The sequence below is a fragment of the Physeter macrocephalus genome, unplaced genomic scaffold (genome assembly GCF_002837175.3).
Source record: "Physeter macrocephalus isolate SW-GA unplaced genomic scaffold, ASM283717v5 random_837, whole genome shotgun sequence".
In the NCBI taxonomy this organism is placed as follows: Eukaryota; Metazoa; Chordata; class Mammalia; order Artiodactyla; family Physeteridae; genus Physeter; species Physeter macrocephalus.
Window position 1 is genome coordinate 12,682 of NW_021146123.1, and position 19,640 is coordinate 32,321.

At 61.9% G+C, this 19,640-nt stretch overlaps 1 protein-coding gene across 1 annotated transcript; it reads right to left on the reverse strand.

The window, feature by feature from the left end:
- Positions 1-1,702: 1,702 nt before the first annotated feature.
- Positions 1,703-18,899, reverse strand: LOC114485239 (collagen alpha-1(V) chain-like; the record flags this gene model as incomplete). The annotated part of the gene is made up of 8 exons (XM_028486347.1): positions 1,703-2,935; positions 8,289-8,522; positions 12,054-12,122; positions 15,695-15,807; positions 16,733-16,988; positions 17,502-17,555; positions 17,944-17,979; positions 18,846-18,899. Coding segments are annotated over 8 exons (963 nt in total), but the record flags the coding sequence as incomplete, so codon positions are not given.
- Positions 18,900-19,640: the final 741 nt, after the last annotated feature.

Genomic DNA, 19,640 nt, shown 5'->3' on the forward strand with positions numbered 1-19,640 from the left:
AGGAAGCCTGGAGGGCCGAGGCCTGATCACAACCCAAGGGCACCCTAGGGCACAGCTCTGTCTCCGGACGCCCACTGCCACTTCCTCCGAGGAAGAGCTCCCTTGGCGCGTGGCCTGGGCAGTGGCTTCCTTCCACTCTCTGTGACCTTGGCCAGGATTTTGAGAGTTTCTCCTGCCCTGAGACTGGGGTCTCACACTGGTTTAATGCAGGGGAAGGCCCTGGTCACACTTAAGAAGACAGCCGATCACATCTGTTCACGGTGGAAACATTAATCTTGATTTATTGAAAAACGATTACAATTGTTCCTCTGTTACACAGGTTTAAAATATTTTAAAACACCCTTTCCTGGGCATTACAGTTAAAACGTATGAACACGTCTACTGGATTTTTAGGGAATGTACAATGTGTCACTCAACATTCTAGTTTTCAAGGGCCTCATGTCCTAGAATCTTTACCATAGGTTTTCTTTGAACCGTTTTCTTTTTCTTGTCGCCAACATGTGTCCAATTATGTAGATGAGGGGGAAAGAATAAAATTACGCCAAAAGAATTTCTGCAAATATAAGAAGTAATTTTATTGCAATATACCATAGCTAAGTGGTCTGGGGAAAACGGGACACATTTTGACTTCAGTACAAATTACAACAGCTTTGAAGGGTCCAATGGAGGAAAAGATCGACAGAATAAAAGGAGAACTCGGGCAGGATGAGAAATCAAAATGGAATCACATGACCTAGACAAAACCCACAGGGCGCCCTACGGCAATGCTCCGATATGGCTTTTCTTTCGACGAGACGAAGGAGAGGGTCGTTGGCAGATGCTGGCATCCTGGGTCCGGAAGAATCTCGAAGCCAGACTTTTCTTTGGCGAGAGCAAGGCTCAATTTCCAGGGGGATTCAGGAAATCCTCGTGGGTGGGGTGTTGTCACTCCCGGGTTGCTCCGCGGTGGTTTCCCAAGCTGGAACCACGGTCCAATGAGGCGGGGTGGGCGGACAACAGCGCCAGAGTGGGACCTGTCACAGCTCCTCCCTGGGAGGCTGCACAGGGCCCCGGGGCCTGTCTTGCTTCTCCCATTGCGGAAGGAAAGGGCATTGCACAAGGGCAGCTTTTCACAGTAAAGGGATCGCCTTTCCTTGCCGGCCCTGTCAGTTGTCACCCTCGCTCAGGGAGGAGGGCCGGTATCAGATGGAGCCTGGCCAGTCCCGAGCGCCCGCGCGGCTGACAGACACCCACACCCAGCACATTTGCAGATGGAAATCCACATCGCTTTCCTGGGGAAAAGCACCGCTGGCAACCCCGGAGGGACTCACAGAGTTCATTGCACATTTGTCTGTCTGCTGAGGCTGCACCAAAGGCAGCCCAGCTGCGAGGCCACATGCTGCTTCAATTCAGTTCTTGCAACTAACGCAGAAATTAGCACCACAAACGTTCGGCAACAGAATACAATCTGCCATCGTTACACTGTGGACCATGCAGAAAGCGACCATGTGTTGTGTGTGTGTGTGTGTGTGTGTGTGTGTGTGTGTGTGTGTGTGTGTGTGTTTTCAGATCACAGATGCACAGCCTAAGATCGGTACCCGGCCTGGGGCGGCTTCACTGCTGTCTGGGAGGAGAACGGGGCCATGGGAGGGAAGGTGAACCGCATTTACCCTAATGTCCTCGGCAAAAACCCAGATGGTGGAGGCAATAGCCGGGATGGAGAGAGATGGGAGAGCGAGGCATGGCAGCTACCCCCAGTGTCACCTTCAAGGAGATCTTAACAGATAGCACCACGAAAGAGAAGTGTAAAAATAAGCACCAATTTTCATTTAATTATCATCTACAGAAAATGTGGTTTCCCTGCCCTGGACATCCTCCCATCAGGCTCTGCAGGAAGGAACATGGAAAAAGGAAGCAATTAAAATTAATTTAAGCCTGCGTTTTCATCTAAGCGCATGTGGAGGAGGCAAAGTATAAAATCCTTTTTTCCTTTTCTCCCTGTTAAAAACTAAAATCCAGAGCTAATCAAAGACTTGTCTGAAAGGGGCACCGGCACCTGCTCTTTAAATGGTGGGGTGAATTCTTGCTGCCCTTGGCAAGCTTCTAATTTCTCACGCGTCCTTGAGCGGGCAGGGGTGTGGACTGCGTCCCACAACGGACACCCCACCTGTTTTTTCAATTCTCCCGGTGGGACCGAAGCGGGGTTTACAGGCATGACTGAAAGTCGGGGTCACTGAACACTTATGACAATACAATACACATATTTACTTAAGACTCACACAAACAAAAGCACCTTTAATCCATCGGAAAGGCACGTGTAGGATGACATTTGGCCTCTGCGAGTGGATCTTGTGAAAAACAGAGGCTCTGGAGGGTGAGGTGACCTTTACAAGGCTTTGCCTCGGAACAATTGTTGAAGGTCAGGGTAAGTACACATCTTCAAGTTGAATTTTTTCCAAAAAAACCCAAAAAACAAAACATGATCTCCAAATACTGCAGCCCCACCCGGGCCCCTGTGGACTCTCCGTGGACGAGCTCCGCGGGCTCGGGGGCAAGACGCGTGGGCCCCGTTCCCTCCCCTGGGGAGCGTGGTGTAGACGGAACGGAGCTGGAGGAAGCGGGCGGCTGCGGGGCATCTAGGTCATGTGATTCGTCTCCGGGGCGGGGACTCGGCTCTTTCCCTTTGCTCTCTCTGGGTGTGGAGTGGGCCCGGCGTGGTGGGGAGGGGCGAGGGGCCTTCACCGTCCAGGACACCCGCGAGCGGCGCGCTGAGGTCACGAGGTTGCTCTGGGGGCCAGGCTCGCGGCTCCTAGCCCAGGAAGCAAGCCGGCCCCACTTCAAATCCGAATTTCTGTGACGCTTCGCCAAAGTCGTTGAACATGATGTCCACGATGGGCACTTGCTCCACCTTGGGGGTGTCGATTTCCAGAACGGTCTTCTGATACCCCTTCTTTGTCTGGGGAAGGGGAGGGAGGGGGAGGCGGGTCAGCGGGGGCTCCGAGATGCACCGGCCGTCCACGCCCGCCACGGCTCCGACAACCCACCCCCAGCGGGACGAGCCGTGGGGAGCGGGCAGCGCGCCCCAAGACGTCCGCCTCACCCCCCGTCCGGGAGGGGCACAGGAGCGCGCGTTAAGGAGGCTGTGCAAGGGCCCGCAGCCCATTTGGACCCATGTCCCCTCCCCGCCAGGTGGCACAGCCACACCAGGGGCTCCTTGTTCGAAGATGAAGAGGTCTGAGAGCTCCAGGCCAGCGACAGCTGATCGCAGGCCCTCCCTGGGGCCATCGGCAGGCTGCGTCGTGCTCGGAAGTGAGAGGGGTCTGCGTTCACAAGTTCGAGGAGAGGGAACCTTACCCGCCCTCAGGGGAGTACCGGGTAGACTGAGGTATGGAGGGACAGGGCGAGCTTGGGAAAGGAGCGCCTGCTGGGATGAGTCGGGCCCTCCCTTCCGCTCCGACCACCTGTTCCATCCCCGGGAGCATCTGAGTTCACGCTCAGCCCAGCCTGGGGGACGTGAGCCCCACGTTTCCGATTAGGAGAGTGAGCCCCGGGAAAGGGACAGAACTGCTCCAGGAGCGGTGTCACCTCTCTCCCGCCAGCCACATCTCCCAGAATACAGGGGGTGACGGTGCAAGCCCACCCTGGTCACACAGCACCTACACCCAACCCTGAGCATCACGACGCTTGTCAGGGCTGCGCTGGCCCCGTCCCCCGTCGAGCCCCCCAGGACGAGGGTCCCGGATCCTCGTAGACACGGTCTGCCCACCTGTCTGGGACCAGCAGGCTTCTCCACCTCGCCCTGGACCAGGCACATCCTCAGCTGGATCCGGCCCCGGCGAGGCCCTCCCTCCCGTCTGAGCCCCAGCGAGGCATGGCCAGCTGAGGGAGAAGGCAGTGCCTCCTGGGGCCTCGTTCCCCTCCCGTGGGACAGCGTGGGTCCGTCCCTCTGGGGGAGGCCATGACCATAAAGCCCCTGGAGCCCTGCACGACCCTGGAGAGGCGCTCAGTAAGTCCAGCTGCTACGAGGTGGCCTTCACTCTCCGGGTGGCAGCTTCCACGACAGCCCCAGCCCCCACATTCCCCACGGATCCCTCCCCAGGGGGAGCCCACTTGGTGAGGAACAGCCCCTCACAAGGGCACCTTCATGTGACAGCAGCTCAGCAACCTCACGGCACCATTAGGGACAGACTGTGTGTGGCCCCCAGATCCAGGTGGGGAAGCCTCAGCTTAGTGTGACCGAGTTGGGAGGCAGAGCCATTGGGAGCCAATTAGGTCACAGTGGAGCCTCATGAATGGGACTCGTGCCCGTTTAAGAAACAGCCGGAAAGCTAGCTCTTAACCCCACGCGGGGACACGGCTGCGGCTGCGAGAAGGCGGCTGTCTGTAACCCGGGGGAGGGGCCCTCACCAGAGCCCTTCAGCTGGCGCCCAGCTCAGACATGCAGCCTCCAGAACCGTGAGAAACAACTGCCTGTTCCTGATAAGTCCCTGGGCTGCAGTGATTTGTGACAGCAGCTCAAGCAGACCGGGAGAGATGCTGGGCCACAGCCATCCAGCTAAGCTGCCCCCAGAGTCCTGGCCCTCGGAAACTGAGTCAAATGACAAATATTTGTTGCTTTAGGTGCTAACTTTGGGAGGTAATTTGTTACAAGCCACGGATAACTAATATGCTCTCTGCGGCTCATTTTTCTCAACTGGAGCTCCACGGAGGTGGAGAGGACGGGAGGAAGCCTCGTCGGGGCAGGGCTGCTGGCCAGGCCTCCACGAAGGCACCGAGCCTGGGAACGACCTGCTCTGTGAGTTTCTAGACGTCGCCTCCTGAAGAGTCTCCCCGACCCCGCGAACTTGTCCTTCCCACAGCCCTGCCTTAACGAGAGCACTTGCTGCTACCCGCAGCAGGCCAGGCTGGAAATACTTTAAAGCCAGGACCCGCACTTACGAGCCAACGTGCATCCCCTTGGGAGCTCGTTAGCACTGCGGGCTCTGGCCCATCCCAGAGACGCGATTCAGGAGGCCTAGGGCGGATGCAGCGTCTGCGCGGTTTAGACGCACCTCGGGCAATTCTGACACACGTGGGTCACGGCCATCCCCTGCGCGACACTGTCTGAAGGACCTGCTCCGGCGGCCAGGAGCTCAAGGGCACAGATGCTACGAGCTTACAACACAGGGGCCACGGCCCGGCCTGGGGGAGCACGGCCAACTGAGCTGCCAGGGAAGGCGCTAAGGACCACTGCGGCCTTGTAGCTGCTGGGGAAGCACTAGGCGGGCAGCAGGGCTGGACACAGGGTCCCCAGAGAGGATGCCCACCCACGCCCCTTCAGGATGGAGCCCTGGGAGGAAGCTGAGCCCTCGTCCTCCCCTGGCCAGTCCAGCGAGGAGGGGCCAGAGTTCACCCTGCCTGCCCCAGCTCTACCCCCTCACCGGTCCGACCGCCACCCAGCAGGGACTCAAGTGACACGTCTGGCCTGGCCTCCCCTGGGCCGCTGCTGTCACGGGGAGCTGTGCGGCTTCGGCCACAGGCGGCCTGAGCCTCGCACGCCAGCGAGCTGGGCAGCCCAGCCCTCTCCTTCCCCGCAGGGAGTGGGGCAAACAGGCCTCGGCAGGGCCAGCGCCGTCTCTTCCGCCCACAAGGGACGGCGGCGCGTGCTCAGCCGGCAGGGTGATTTCTCCCGGATTGATGGGGCCCCAGCGCTCCGATGATCAGAGCACTTAGAGGGGGCATCTGTAAGCTGTAAGCCGCCGTGTGCACACCGCTCCATTACCCCGTTATTCCTGAGGCATAAATAACCATTATGGGCTGGCAATGGCCCCCGGGGGTGTGCAGAGCTGCACAGACAAGGGGATTTATGTGGCGTGGCTCCTTGGGCCTCCTGCCCGGTGATCTGTGTTCCTCCACAGGGCCGGCCCTGCTCAGTGGTCCACCCATCAGGCTACAGAGCCGCACCGTGCCAGCGTCCGAATCCCAGTGTCTTTGGCCCTTATTTTTTATTTTTTAAAATAGATTTATTTTATTTATTTTTGGCTCTCAGAGTGCAGGAGCCTTCTGAGCTGCATTAGGGGGCCAGGGGCACCTGCCTTTTCACCCCAGTCGGTTCTTCACAAGATACATTTTCCCAGCATCCCTTCCAGCGAACGGTCTCTCTTCCAGAAAACCAGTCTGCACCCTTTACCAGATGACACGTACGGGGCCACCCGGAGTGTTTCCCTTTCTGCCCTGGAAGCCAAGGAGCTCCAAGCCCCGCCCCAGGCTCTGCCTCTGCTCTACGAGAGTCCCTGTTTCTCCTCACATCTCCACCTTGACTGCCTCGTGCTTGTGAGCCCGTGTTGCCTAAAACAATCACAGGAACAGGGATTCTTCTGGGGCTCATGGCAGCTGAGCACGGCTCTGAGCCCTTTGTAGGCACGTTCCCCCTGGAACAGCCCTGTGACGTGGTGCTATTCTGACCTTCGTCTGTAGGAGACAGACACGAGGGATGATTTTACTTGGTGCCTCACGACCTTCTGGGAGCAGCTTGGGGTTTGCGTCAGGAACGTGAACAAATGCTGGATGGCTGAGGCTTCCGGATGCTTCTGGATCCCTTTCCACAGGGAACTGCATCCCTATCTGACCTTTAATAGGGACCAGTTCTGCACGTTCCATGGGCAGGTCTGAAGGACTGACCCTCACCGGGCCCAGGGGCCAGGGCAGCGTGGAGGGGAGGCCCAGCATCCCGAGGAGGCTGCCCTTCCGGGCACCCTGGCCCCATGCCTGCCCTGCACTCACCCCTAGCCCCAAGGAATCCCTTGGGGGTCATAACTAGATCCTTTTGTAGGGAGAAGGACTGGAGCTTCCCACAGCTGAAGGGCCCATCCCAGTCCCAGCGGGGCAGCCAGGGGAGGAGGCAAGACGTGAACTTGGGTCCACCTGAGTCCCGCTCTCAGCGGCTCCTAGCGACCCAGCGGGTGAGCACTGCCCTCCCGCTTTCCTGCCTGGCTGGGCCTGCCCTGCAGGACCATCCAGACACCCTGGCTTGGCCAAGTAGCCAGACCACCTCAGCAGGCCTTAGGGAGAACCCTCAGATCGCACACACGCCCCGAAAGCACAGGACAGGAGTGCACAGCAGGGAAGCTGGCTGCTCACGGCACGCAGGGACAGCTCCGTGCCCGGGACACCTGCCCCTGGCTGGGGACACCTGTGATCAGCTCTGACGCATGCCCCGGCCGCTCTGTACAACAAGGGTGCTGGAGCCGAGTGGTGAAACCTCCTGGAACCAGGAAGAACCAGAAGGGACTGCAGATGGTTCACTCGACGTGGAAATCCACGGGAAGGGCCCTGGCCGGAACTGGGGCCTGGGAATTAGGGAAGAGCTTCCCGACCTCGAGGCCAGAGGCACAGTGCCTTCCAGAGGAGGGCGTCCACAGGCGCCGGCACCGTGAAACTGGCCCTGGACACTAAGTGGGGTTGGAGCCCCCACTAGCCCTGTCCCCCAAGGGAGCCGGGCTGGGTGGGGGCCTCGGGCAGGGTCTCTGGGGAGCAGGTGGTGAGAGGCCGGGGGTCTGATGTCAGATGTGACGCTAGGACCCGCAGAGGCGGTGCGTCCTGCTGACACCCCCCTCTCCGGTCCTGGAAAGGCCACAGGAGGGACACGCCCGAGGGTTTCACCAGGACCGGGCCCCGTGCGCGGCCCAGGACAGGAGGACGCAGCTCAGGCCCAGGCTGCCCAGGGCAGACGCAGCCCCGGGAGGCACAGTCGAGGGGCCGACCCTGGCAAGCACAGGGCCCGGGGGCCCAAGAGTGAAGCAACCCCAGGCCTGGCGGGCTTCTCGGGCCTGAGCAGAACGTCCTTCCCAGAGGGCGGCACGGGGTCCAGGGAGGTGACCCGGCGACGGCTGGGGGTGTCACAAGGGTCGACACTGTCACCGCCCTCTGAGTCTGCAGGCCACCTCCCAGCACGGCCACACTCCCAGGAGCAAACTCAGACTCAGCTCCGGCCATTCCCCCGAAAGTGGAGGCGTCTCAACTTCCGAATCGGACCAAGAACGCTCCATGTCACGCCAGGCACGGGATCAGGGAGCCGGGTCGGCCTCTGCCATCAGGTCTCAGCGTGGCCTTCCCGAGCCCAGCTCCGCGGGAAGGTCCCCACCGCTGGCCTGGGGCCTCCACGTCCGCCAGCCGCGGTTGGCGGCACCGTGCCTGGGCCCTCGCTGCACCCGGGGCCCGGCACGCGGTAGGTGCCCGGGAAGTTCGTGGTGACCGAATGAACTGCGCGAGGCACCGACGGACGCCGTTCCCCGTCCCCACCCCCAGGCAGGGCTGCGGGCGACACTCACGGCGCAGCCGTCCACCAGGGCGCGGACGTAGGGGCTGTTATCGTGGGACACCTCCTCGTCGTTGGAGCCCAGGAGGCGCACGGCCTTGTCGTAGCTGCCCGTGGCGGCGTCCTGCCAGGCCACCGACTGGTAGCAGTGATAGGTGATGTTCTGGTGGGCGGACACACTAAGCAGCCGCAGGAAGGTCATCTGGACCACGCCCACGGGGCTGCCCTCCGCGTCCACATAGGAGAGCTGCAGGGGGACAAGAAGGGGCGCTCAGCAGGGAGGGGACACACGGCTGCGCAAAGCCCCTCGTCCACACGGCCGGGGCTTCCGGGGCTTCCGGGGCTTCCGCCACTCGCTGTCTCCTCTGGAGCGTGGGCCACGCCAAGAGCCCCACCTGGAAACCTGCTGCAAGCCCGGGCCCTGGGCCCCTAGGCCAGCATGCACTGGGCTCTCGGGGGGGGGGTTCCCTGGAACACCGTGAACCACGCCTCATTCCTTTCAGGGACCTAGATAACCCACCCACTCCACTTTACCTGGTTGGTCCCTACTCAGCCTCCGGGGTTCAGCTCATGCGCCTCTGCCTCCAGGAAGCCTGCCGGGCTTAGGTGCCCTCGCCCACCTTGGCCCGCCTCAGGGTCCATCTTTCCTACCGGCTGTAAGGCCCTCCACACCAGCACTGGACTCCTGTGCCAGAGGCACCTGGGGCCTGGTCTGCAGCCCTCCCTGGACCGTGAGTACCCTGAGGGCACGGGCTTGGCATGTACATCCCCGTCATGCGCCCCGACGCCGGAGAAAAGAAGGTGCTCGTTAGATCATGCTAATACGTGAAAACCACTGGCTGATCTCTGTGACGTACAAGGACCCGGCCGGGGCCATGAGAACTGGAGACGGAAAGGGCAGGTGGCTTCGGGGAGGAAGGGGCCTGAGGCATGGGGTCTTGGCCAGCAGACAGGAAGGTCGGCCTGTGAGAGGGTCACAGGACATATGGCCAAGAGCCAGAAGCCCGGAGGGACCAGGCACCATCGTGGAGGCACAGGGGAGAGGCCCTCCTTGCCCCTTCCCGGGCACGAACCCAGGGGAAAGCAGAGTGGGCCGTGCTGCGGCCTGGGGTGGTCAGCCCACACCGAGCGGGCAGCCCGGGGCGCTCTGGTGGCAGGAGCCTCGCCGAAAGCCCCGCTCTCCGCCAGCAAACCCAGGGCAGCACCCGGGAGAGAGTGTTGGTTCTCAAGTGGCTTCTCAGCGTCACAGGTCGGATGCACGCTGGGCTGAGAGCTCAGCGGGGCGCCGGCCCGTGCCAGGCCTCCCGAGAGACAGATCAGTCTTTGCGTCTTCTAAACCGCAGCCTTCTGAGCTGCCGGACACAGCAGGGGCGGGGACAGTCCTTAGCCCCCGGGACGAGGCGGGTCTCTCCTCTCCCCGAAGGCCCTCAGCGTGAGAGGCCAGGCTCTCCTCACACACCCAGCAGAGCAGCCATGGCCCATCACGTCTCCGCGTCAAGACGATGCACGGACTGACGTCAGGATCTGAGACCCGCGTTTCTCCTCCCTGCACACGGCCGCTCCCCCGCTGCTCTGTCTGGGACCCTAGCCCCCAGCCTACCCTAAAAGAGCCGTGCTGAACACACGAGGGAGAATTTAAGCGGATATTGTGCGCGCCATGTATAGAGATATCTATATAATTAGAGCTGAAGGCGGTGAGCCAGGCCTGGGAGCCTGCCCTTCCCACCGGAGTGGGGAGAGCGCAGAGCTGCTGGCCGGCTCCCCACACGGCCACCGGACACCGACTTCCAGCCGGACCTTGAGGAGAGAAGGTGAATACCAACCGCAGTCTGGGCCGTCGGGTGCTCCTCCTGGACGGAAGGCGACTGACTGGAGGCAGGGCGCATGCACAGGGAGAGGTGGGGCAGTGCTGGGCGCAGGAGGACCCGAAGCCCCCGGTGCCAGGCAGGTGGGGGAGGACCAGGTGCGGCCAAGCCCCGCCCCACGACGGAGTCCCAGAGCCCCGTGGTGAGGCCCCGCCCTCCTGGGGGAAAGCAGCTCTGCAGTATCACCCTCACGTGGGATATGCCCAGGGCAGCCAGCCCAGAAAAGCACCTACTTCTTCAGGGAGGGACCTGTATTTACGCCCTGTGCCCTCTGATGGTCACAGGCTGCTAGAAATGATGCAAGAGGGAAATGCCAATGACGAGCTGATGTCTCCCCCAGACTGTCCCGTCACCTCCATCCTCGGTCAACTGTCTGTGAAACAGGACCCAAGCAGCAGGTAGGCTCTGGGCTGGCGGCTGAAAGTGGCCGTTCTCTACCCGCTTCCACAGAGCAAGGGGGTGGGTGTGCGGGGCCCCGTCTGGAGAAGGCCACCAGCACGGCTGCAGAAAGGACCACGGCCCCAGCTCCTCCTGACGCCCCCGTGCCCACGCCCCCCTCTATCCATCCGGCTCAAGTGCCCCGGGCACTGCCTCCCCGAGTGGGCGTCCACTTCAGGTCTCTCTGCCTGCCAGTGGCTCCTTCCCGAGGACAGCACTGAGGGGGTGACGGAGAGGAGAAACAGCAGGAGAAAAAGGGGGCGAGGGTGCCGGAGGTCCCCACACAAAGACGAGAGGAAGCCCCAGACGTGGCAAGGTGAGCGCAAACCTTCAGTGTCTGGAAAGAGCCGCAGTGACTGGGAATCAAGGACACGGGGCGTGAGATATTAATCGAGCACGGAGCACCTCCGGGCCTAGGAACGGGGGTCCCCCAAGTGCAGCGGGCAGAGGCCGCCGGAAGGCCCTACTCTGAGTCCTGGGGGAACGTGCCCCTGGGAGCTGGCTTCTGAGTGAGGAGGACGTCCTTCAAGGATGGCCCAGGTGGAACAAGAGCCGAAGAGTGAACGCAGGAAGCAAAGGGGGCTCTCGCGGCACCTGCAACGCGGCCCCATCTGGAACCTAGTCCTTGAACTTGCCGGGGAGGGAGCACAGAGCTCTGCACTTGATTCCGGAAACGGGCCCAAATCGAACTCCCGAGACGTTCGGGGAAAACACCCTGCCTCGTGGAAGCAGTCGCTGGCCCCATATGATCGGGTCCAGATGGCCTCGGCCTCTATACCGGCTAGAAAAGCAACACGTCCAGATCTTTAGAGGGATGCCAGTTGCCTTTCACCTCCGGCATGGCCTATTTAAGACTGGCTCCCCAGAAGTTAACAGAGGGGCCAGCGCGGTCGCGTGCGATGCGACGGAGAAGCCCAGGGTCCCGTCGGCAACCGGAACGGCCCCTCGGCCCCCAGCCACAGCAGGGGCCGGGCACAAGTGGGACGGATCCTGGAAAGAACTGGATGGTTTAATGGTCCAGGACCCACTTCATCCAAGCTGCCCGCCAGGACTTAGCAAAATAAACCCTCCACTCCTGGTGTCTCTGGTCTCAATTCCTGGCGGCACCCAGCTGGGGCTCTGAATGCCAGCTTCGTGTCCTCCACCTGAACGGACAACCATCCAGCTGCTCCCGGCTAAAGTGAACCCTCGTCACGGTGGCTGGAGGGGCCGGCCTGAGTCTGGCGGTCACGGCCGTGGAGCAGTTTGGCCAAAGGGCAAGAGCAGGTGCGGCGCTGGGGGCAATTAGTCCCATGCAGAGCCGAGCCAGGCCGTGCCGCAAGCAGGCAGCCCCGTGGCCACTTACCAGGGACCCTCGCTTGTACTGACTGTACCAGGTGGAGGGCCGCTCTTTGGGCCAGCGGGCCATTTTACTCTGCAAGATACGAAACGGGTGGGTTTAACCGACACTGCCCACAAGTCGGAGGCCGTCTTACCAGTTTGCCACGCTTGAATTCACTGAACCAGGAACCCGGGTTTTCTTTGGGCCAAGAAGTGATTCTGGCCTAAACATCGAGGTGGGAGGTGGGGAGGGAGAGAAACAGAGAGAACGACAGTGTTACTTCTGCCTTCACGAGAAATGCTCCCACGTCCTGCAAACACGCCTTCTCCCCGCCCAAGCGGGCCGGCGTCCTGCCCTCACGGAGATGCAAGACGGCCTCCTGGGAGAAGATCCCTTAGGTGCACCTATAACCCCCCCAGAGCTGGGCACTCGCTCCAGGATGGACCCATGACCGCGATGGGGACGGGGGAGCCCTGGTGCTTTCCAGGCGCGAGCCCTGCTTCACGTGCGGGGTCAGAAGAGTCTGCATCTGATCAGTTCTGTGTACCCAGCACCTAGGACGGAGCCTGGCACTTCGTGACTGCAGAAAAATGCTCGCGGAGTGAATTAATGAAGGGGTGAACGGGCGGATTCTCACTCATCTCGCCCAGATGACGACAGTAATGATAATAAGACCATTTACTACTGATAGGCTAAGAGCAGACAGGTGGGCATTCTCCGATTCGCTCCCCTGATCTGGGGGCGTGGCTCCATCTCCAAGGCCTCTACCCGCGGACAGAGTGGGCAGGAGAGCCTACTGAGGTCCAGCGGGGTGTGAGGCGTGCGTGTGTCCTTCTGCATAGGGTGTGTGCGTCTGCAGTGTGTGGGGGTGTGGTGTGCGATGGTGCGTGTGTAGTGTGCGTGCCGAGTGTGTGGTGCGGCTTTCTCTCTGGGGAGGGTGCCCACAGGTCCAGCCTGTCCCCAGCTGTCCCTCCGGTGCTTTGCCTGGGCGCCAGGTCCTGTTCCCCATCCCCCGGCTTCTCCTCTGAGCTGGCCTCGTGCAGGGGAGCCTGAGAAGCGGCCCCACTGGAGGAAGAGCAAGTCCAGCCCGCCCCCCGCCCCTCGGGCCTCTCCCCTCTGGTTCCAAACCTGCCGCTGTCAGCGCTGCGCTCGAAAAGCACGAAGGCCGCCTCCTCCCAGAGCAGGACCAGAGGCGTGGGCAGGTTGGCGCCTCGCCCAGACTTCTGTCCTCCATCCCCACCCCTTCCGCCACCAAGGGGGCCCCGCAACCCGGGAGACTGGACAGAATGCCTCAACCTGCCCGAGGCTCCCAGCCCGTGGGGCCCTGGCGGTCAGCACACGTGCAGAGGAAAGGCGAGGAGAAGCGGGGGTCACTCAGCGCCCCAAGCCCACCGTCCGCCTGGCTCCACCACCAGCGAGGGCTCCTGGGGGGCGTCCTACTAGTTCTCCAGCAGCGAGGCCGTTTGCAGAGGACAGACAGCAACAAAAGAATGTGAGCCAGCATTTTTCCACTTGAATTTCCTCCTGGGCCTCTGCCAGATGCAAGGGTCCTAAGGTTTGAATTTCCTTGTGAACCATAGGGGTCTTGCTGCCAGGAGTGTGGTTTCCCAAGGATTTAAAATCCCAGGTAGGGAGAGCGTGAACATGAAACAGGGGTCCCCAAGGCATCCACGTCAGTGCAGACCCCCTGTTCCTGCCGGCCCACAGGAGTGCCGGAGCTCCCCTCGGTGACAGTGAGATTTAGGGACAGGGCACCTCTCCCTCCAGAGGAAGTGGCTCTGGGCGCTGAGGCAGCTGGGAAGCCGAGGACCACAGGCTGCCCGACTCCTGCTGTGCCCGACCCTGAACCTGCACAGGTACCATGGCTGCGGCTCCAGGAACCCACTGCCCTCGGTGTGCGGCAAGGGATGGGGAGCCGTCTGGGCGGGACATTACGGAGGAGGGTCTGTCCAGGCAGATGCAAAGGGCACTGAGGCCAAAGTCTCCACCATCTTCCCAGGTAGAGACCTCGCCCCCCTTCCTCACCTGTCCTGGGCCACAGTGGGCCTGGCCTCCAACGCGTGCTTGAGAGAAAGCAGCACATGCCTGCCACACATGCCTGTCCCTGCACGCCATCTGCATGTCACCTACACGCCATCCACATTCCATCCACACGTCATCCACGTGCCATCCACCTGCCACCCACGTGCCATCCACACACCACCCGCACGCCATCCACGTGCCATCTGCATGCCATCCGCACGCCATCCACGTGCCATCCACATGCCATCCACACACCACCGCACACCATCCACAAGCCATCCACACGCCATCCGCATGCCATCATCCATGTGCCATCCGCACGCCACCCACACACCATCCACACGCCATCCGCACGCCACCCACACACCATCCACACGCCATCTGCACGCCATCCACACGCCATCCGCACGCCACCCACACCATCCACACGCCATCTGCACGCCACCCACACACCACCCGCCATTCACGTGCCATCCGCACACCATCCGCACGCCATCCACGTGCCATCCACCAACCATCCACACGCCATCCGCACGCCATCCATGTGCCATCCGCACGCCACCCACACACCATCCACACGCCATCCGCACGCCACCCGCACGCCATCCACACGCCATCCGCACGCCACCCGCACGCCATCCACACGCCACCCCCACACCACCCACCCGCCATCCACGTGCCATCTGCACGCCATCCACGTGCCATCCACATGCCATCCACACACCACCGCACACCATCCACAAGCCATCCAACCATCCGCACGCCATCTGCACGCCATCCATGTGCCATCCGCACGCCACCCACACGCCATCCACATGCCACCCACACACCATCCACACGCCATCCACACGCCACCCCCACACCACCCACCCGCCATCCACGTGCCATCTGCACGCCACCCACGTGCCATCCACATGCCATCCACACACCACCGCACACCATCCACAAGCCATCCACACGCCATCCGCATGCCATCATCCATGTGCCATCCGCACGCCACCCACACACCATCCACACGCCATCCGCACGCCACCCACACACCATCCCCACGCCACCCACACACCATCCACACGCCACCCGCACGCCACCCACACACCATCCACACGCCATCGCACGCCATCCACACGCCATCCACACGCCATCCACACACCATCCACCAGCCACCCACACGCCACCGCACAGCACCTGCACACCCATCCACACACACTGGTTCACACCCTTCCGCACACACAGAGACCCCACCACAGAGGCGAGGACGCTGAAAGACCACAGAGGTGACTCAGATCGACACCCCACAAAATCTCCATGGATCAGAACCTCGCTAAACAGACTGTAAAGGAATGCATGGCACTCAGGAGCGACTACTCAGGAAGCTGACACTGAGAATTTCAGCAAGCGCCAGCTTCTAAAAGACGTATTTGGGTCACTTTCGCTCCCCAAAGTCCTTCCATGGGTTTCAGGTTGCCCTGAGGTCAGAACTGTAGGGTCGTTTTAGGCAGGGTTTGACCAACCAGTGGTGGAAACCCCAGCCCCGGGGGTGGTAGGGCGAAGACAGCCACGAGCCAGCCACCCCTTCGACGTCCACAAATGAGACTGCACTAAGCCCGTCCCGTTGCTAGAAATTTCTTCCTAAGGCAAATTCAAGTCTACTTCTGGAGGAAAAGGCTTGATTTTAGATCTGGCCAGTTTCTGGTTTTCATTCTTAAAGCTGCATGCACGTGAAATATCTGGAGCCCTGGCCCGGCCCCACCGGGAGAGGAGGCGGGTACTCACCCCCTCAGACTTCTTGTCGGGGAAGACGCACGTCGACCCCCCGGCTGTGAAGTTGCAGTAGACTTTGAAGGAGTCCCTGGAGCAGCCTTGGTTCGGATCCACCCAGTATTCACCTGGATCGCAGGGTTAGGGTTGGGGTTAGGGAGGGAGGCGGGTCGTGAGAGCTGCTCCTTGGACAGTTCCAGAAGCGGCTGCCACATCTCAGTCCAGCAGTGATAGCACACAGCCCAGGCATGTGTCGCAGCACAGCCCTTTCTGGGCTCTGCCCAATGGCATCCTGCTGCTCCTGCTGGGCCCACGGAGTGACAGGGACAGACTCATCACCAAGGGCAGGGCTGGAGCGTGAGGCCCACGGGGTCCAAGCTCTGGGGACCCGGGAGGGTGGCTCTGCCTGCTGGCGGGTGGATGGGAACCCAGAGGTGCTCCGGGAAAACTCCTAGAAGTTCACGTACTTAGGATCAGAGTCAGCTGGAACCACAGGCACCCCTTAAATCTTGCAGGAGAGTTCATCCTTCCCAGAGCAAGCCAGTGTGATCTTATTTTCTAGCAGGTAGGTAGTGCTTGGTTATTAATGGTGAGAACGGGACTGATTTGCATTTGTATCATATTCTGGAGTCTAAATAGTGCCCTCCCAAGTACAACATCAAATACCAGCATGAGGACTCTTATTAACACTGACAGCAGCTGCGGCCAACATCATGTCAGGCCCAAAGCATTTCAGACCTTGTATACACGTCCTCTGATAGGTACGTTGTTTTAATTCCCATTTTATAGGTGGGAATCATGGGACTCCAGGTAGAGCAGGTTACCTGCCAGACAGGGGCTAAGATTAGACTAGACCCCGGCTCTGTGGGACCTCACCGCCTTGACCTCTTTCCCCGACCTCCCAGGACGGCTTCCCCTCCTACTATGATGCCTCGTCAGGTGACAAGGGGGGAGATGCCCCTGCATCCCCACCGCACAGACGGGGACCTCAGGCCGAGAGAGGTGCGTGCCCGCCCAGGCCTGGGTCCCTCCCCGGGCCCACAGTTGCCCTACCGTCGGGGAAGTCAGGGTGGCAGAGCTGAAGGTCTTTGCAGGTGCGCGCGGGGTTCTGCCGCGTGCCCAGGGGCCGCTTCATCTGCTCGATCTCCAGCTTCAGGGAGTTGAGGGAGCCGAAGATCTCCTCCATGCCGTCCGCGTAGTCCATGTAATGCTGGCCCTCCCCGTCGTCCATCAGCTGGCTGGCGTCAATGTTCCGCCGGGTCCTGGACGCCTGGATCGGCAGGGGCTGGATGACCTCGCCTGGGGGGCCCTGGGTGTGGAAGAGGCACAGTGATGGGTGGGAGAGGACGAGGCGGCCCCCGGGTGGCGGCAGGGCGGAACCGCCCGGGCCACACCTGCAGGGTCCTGGGCTGCAGACACCGGCCCCTCTTAGTGGTACAGTCTTCTTCCCTCTTCTCTGTCTCTGGAACATTCCACACCCATCCTTCGGGGCCTTGTCTAGGGCTGCCTGCTCCTGCCACACACATGCACGCATACGCACACACGCACGCATGCACACGTAAGCGCACAGAGGCACCTGGGCCTACACGCGCGCGCGCGCGCACACACACACACACACCCCTCCCCCTTCCTCGCTCCTCAACCGGACTTCCGAGGCGGAGGCGCCCTGGGCTGACCTACGTCCCGAGGAAGGGGACAGGCCCCGCCCCGCCACACACGTTTCATAACGTTTTGGGATTGAACCACACAAACGGATGCTTCCACGATTCCCTCGGTGTTAGGAGAACCCCCACTGGCTCCCAAGTCCTCAAGGGCTACTCACCGGCAGGCCAGGGGGTCCTGGCTGGCCTGCTTCACCCTTCGGGCCAGTTGGACCCTGGGGAAAAGGAAAAGAGAACCAACCTTGGTCGCTGAGGCCTGATGTGACTTGAGTCCACCTTAAGGTCTAGCATGACCCCCGGAAACACGTGGAGAAGGTGGACGGACAAACCTAACACGCTGGGGCCCCTTCCCGGTCCCAGATGTGAGAACTGGACACCCCAAGGAGGGGACTTAGGGGGACAGAGCCCTTTCTGCAAGGCAGGCAGCCTCAGTCTGAGATGACTCAGGGTCGAGGTGAGCTCAGGGCAGCCCAGCCGCAGAGGAGGGGTGTGAACGACGGCCCCGTGAGTCAAGGGGGAAGGGGGCCCCCAGGGTGGTTCTCATCCAAGGGATGCACATCCCTCCCCGCGGGGCACAGGCTGGTCGGGGGCAGCACCACTTACTGAGGATCCCTTAGCACCTTTTGGACCAGGAGGGCCCTGCGGAGAGAGGGGCAGAGCGTCAGCCGGTGGGCGGTCCCTTCCCCTCCCGGCACCAGCCTGCTCTTCACGCCCGCCTTGCGCCCGTGTCCCCCCTCCAAGAGTCTACGCTTGTACTTGCTTGACAGGGGAGGTGGGCGGGGCCAGGCGCTCACCCACACGGAGGCCAGGAGGGTCCCGAGTGCCCCGGGTCAGCCTCCCACCCGCCCCAGCAGGGAAATCACAGCTCAGGCAGCCAGAGTCAGACGTGACAAGGGTGTGCTGGCCTCAGAGGCCCTGACACAGAGCCGCTCCAGCCCTCGCAGCAGCCCACAGCAGGGGCCGGCATCGGATCAGCCGGGGCCACCTTGGGCCACGTGCACCCGGGCCCAGGTGGGGCTCGGAGGCTGGCTGCTTTCGGGCGAGAAGAGACTCAAGGCCGGAGGATGTCTTTGCAGGCCTGGGTCTCCCAGCTGCCTGGGGGGGCCAGGCTGGTGACTAGAAGACGGGACCCCAACTCGTCACGTCCGGGCCAGGCTGGCCCCGCTCATGCCGACGGGGAGGCCGGGGGGGCCAGCCACCGTCCTCGCCGTCCCCGAAGCGCCTACCGTGGACTGTCCACACGCCCTACAACGCCCGGAGACAGAGGCTCCCTGCTTCTCCTCCCCAGCCTGAAACCAGAGCCCAGTGACCCCACTTCCTCGTTTCCACCGCTCGGAACGCGGATGTGAATTAACGAGCAGATCAACCCAGGGTGCGGGGCACCGGGTCCACCTGGGCTGTGGCCCAACCCCAGGGGGTCCCAAGACTTCCCTGTAACTCTGAGGCCCGTCCCCCCACGCTCCCAGAACCACCCAGGGAGCCGCGCGCCCCTCCCAGATACGCACCGGCAAGCCAGGGGGGCCTGGGGGGCCGATGGGGCCCGAAGGACCAGTGATACCCTGAAAGGAGCAGAAACGCAGTCATCAGCGTTCGGATCAGGAGGGAGCTTGTCCTGCAGCCACGCCCCTTGGTTCTCGTGGGCCTCTTCCCCCAACACGGGCCGGCCACGTGCGAGGCGAGCCCTCGCTCCCTGCTGGGCCCGGCAGGGCCTGAACACCTGCTGTAAGGCTGAGTGCCCCGGCGCTGGCTGCCCGCAGGGCCGCGGGGAGGTGGCTGAGCGTGAACGCTTCCTTCTAATGTGCTCACGCGAACCGTCCCTGCCTGGTCCCCTCTGGCTGCTTTCCGCTCCTGAAGCAGGGGCCCCGGGGCAGGGGGCGGCACGTGTCCTCGGGTCCTGTCTGTTCTGTCTGTCCATCCAGCCTCCCAGGGGCTTTTCCCACACTCGGAGTTTGCAGCCTCTGAGCCGACCCTCTCTCTAGGTCTCGGTGCCACGGGGAGACTCCGTGGACGAGGCCGGGTTGGGGGGACGCCATCCCACGAGCTTCCTCCCCGCCTCACGGCTCTGCCGCCTCCAGCTCTGTCTCGGGCGTCCCGTCCTCTTCCAGGTGAGGTGCAGGCCAAGGTGGGCAAAGCACGGGGGCACGTGTGAGCCTGTCACCCCTGGCTTGGGAAGCGGTCATTCACAGGCTGGAGTGCGGCCCCGTGGCCCTGACACGGGGACGGGAAAGACCGGCCTGCCAGGTCCCCCTGCCCCCTGCCTCCACTCGCTGCCCGCCTCTCCTGGCCATGGAATCCACCGC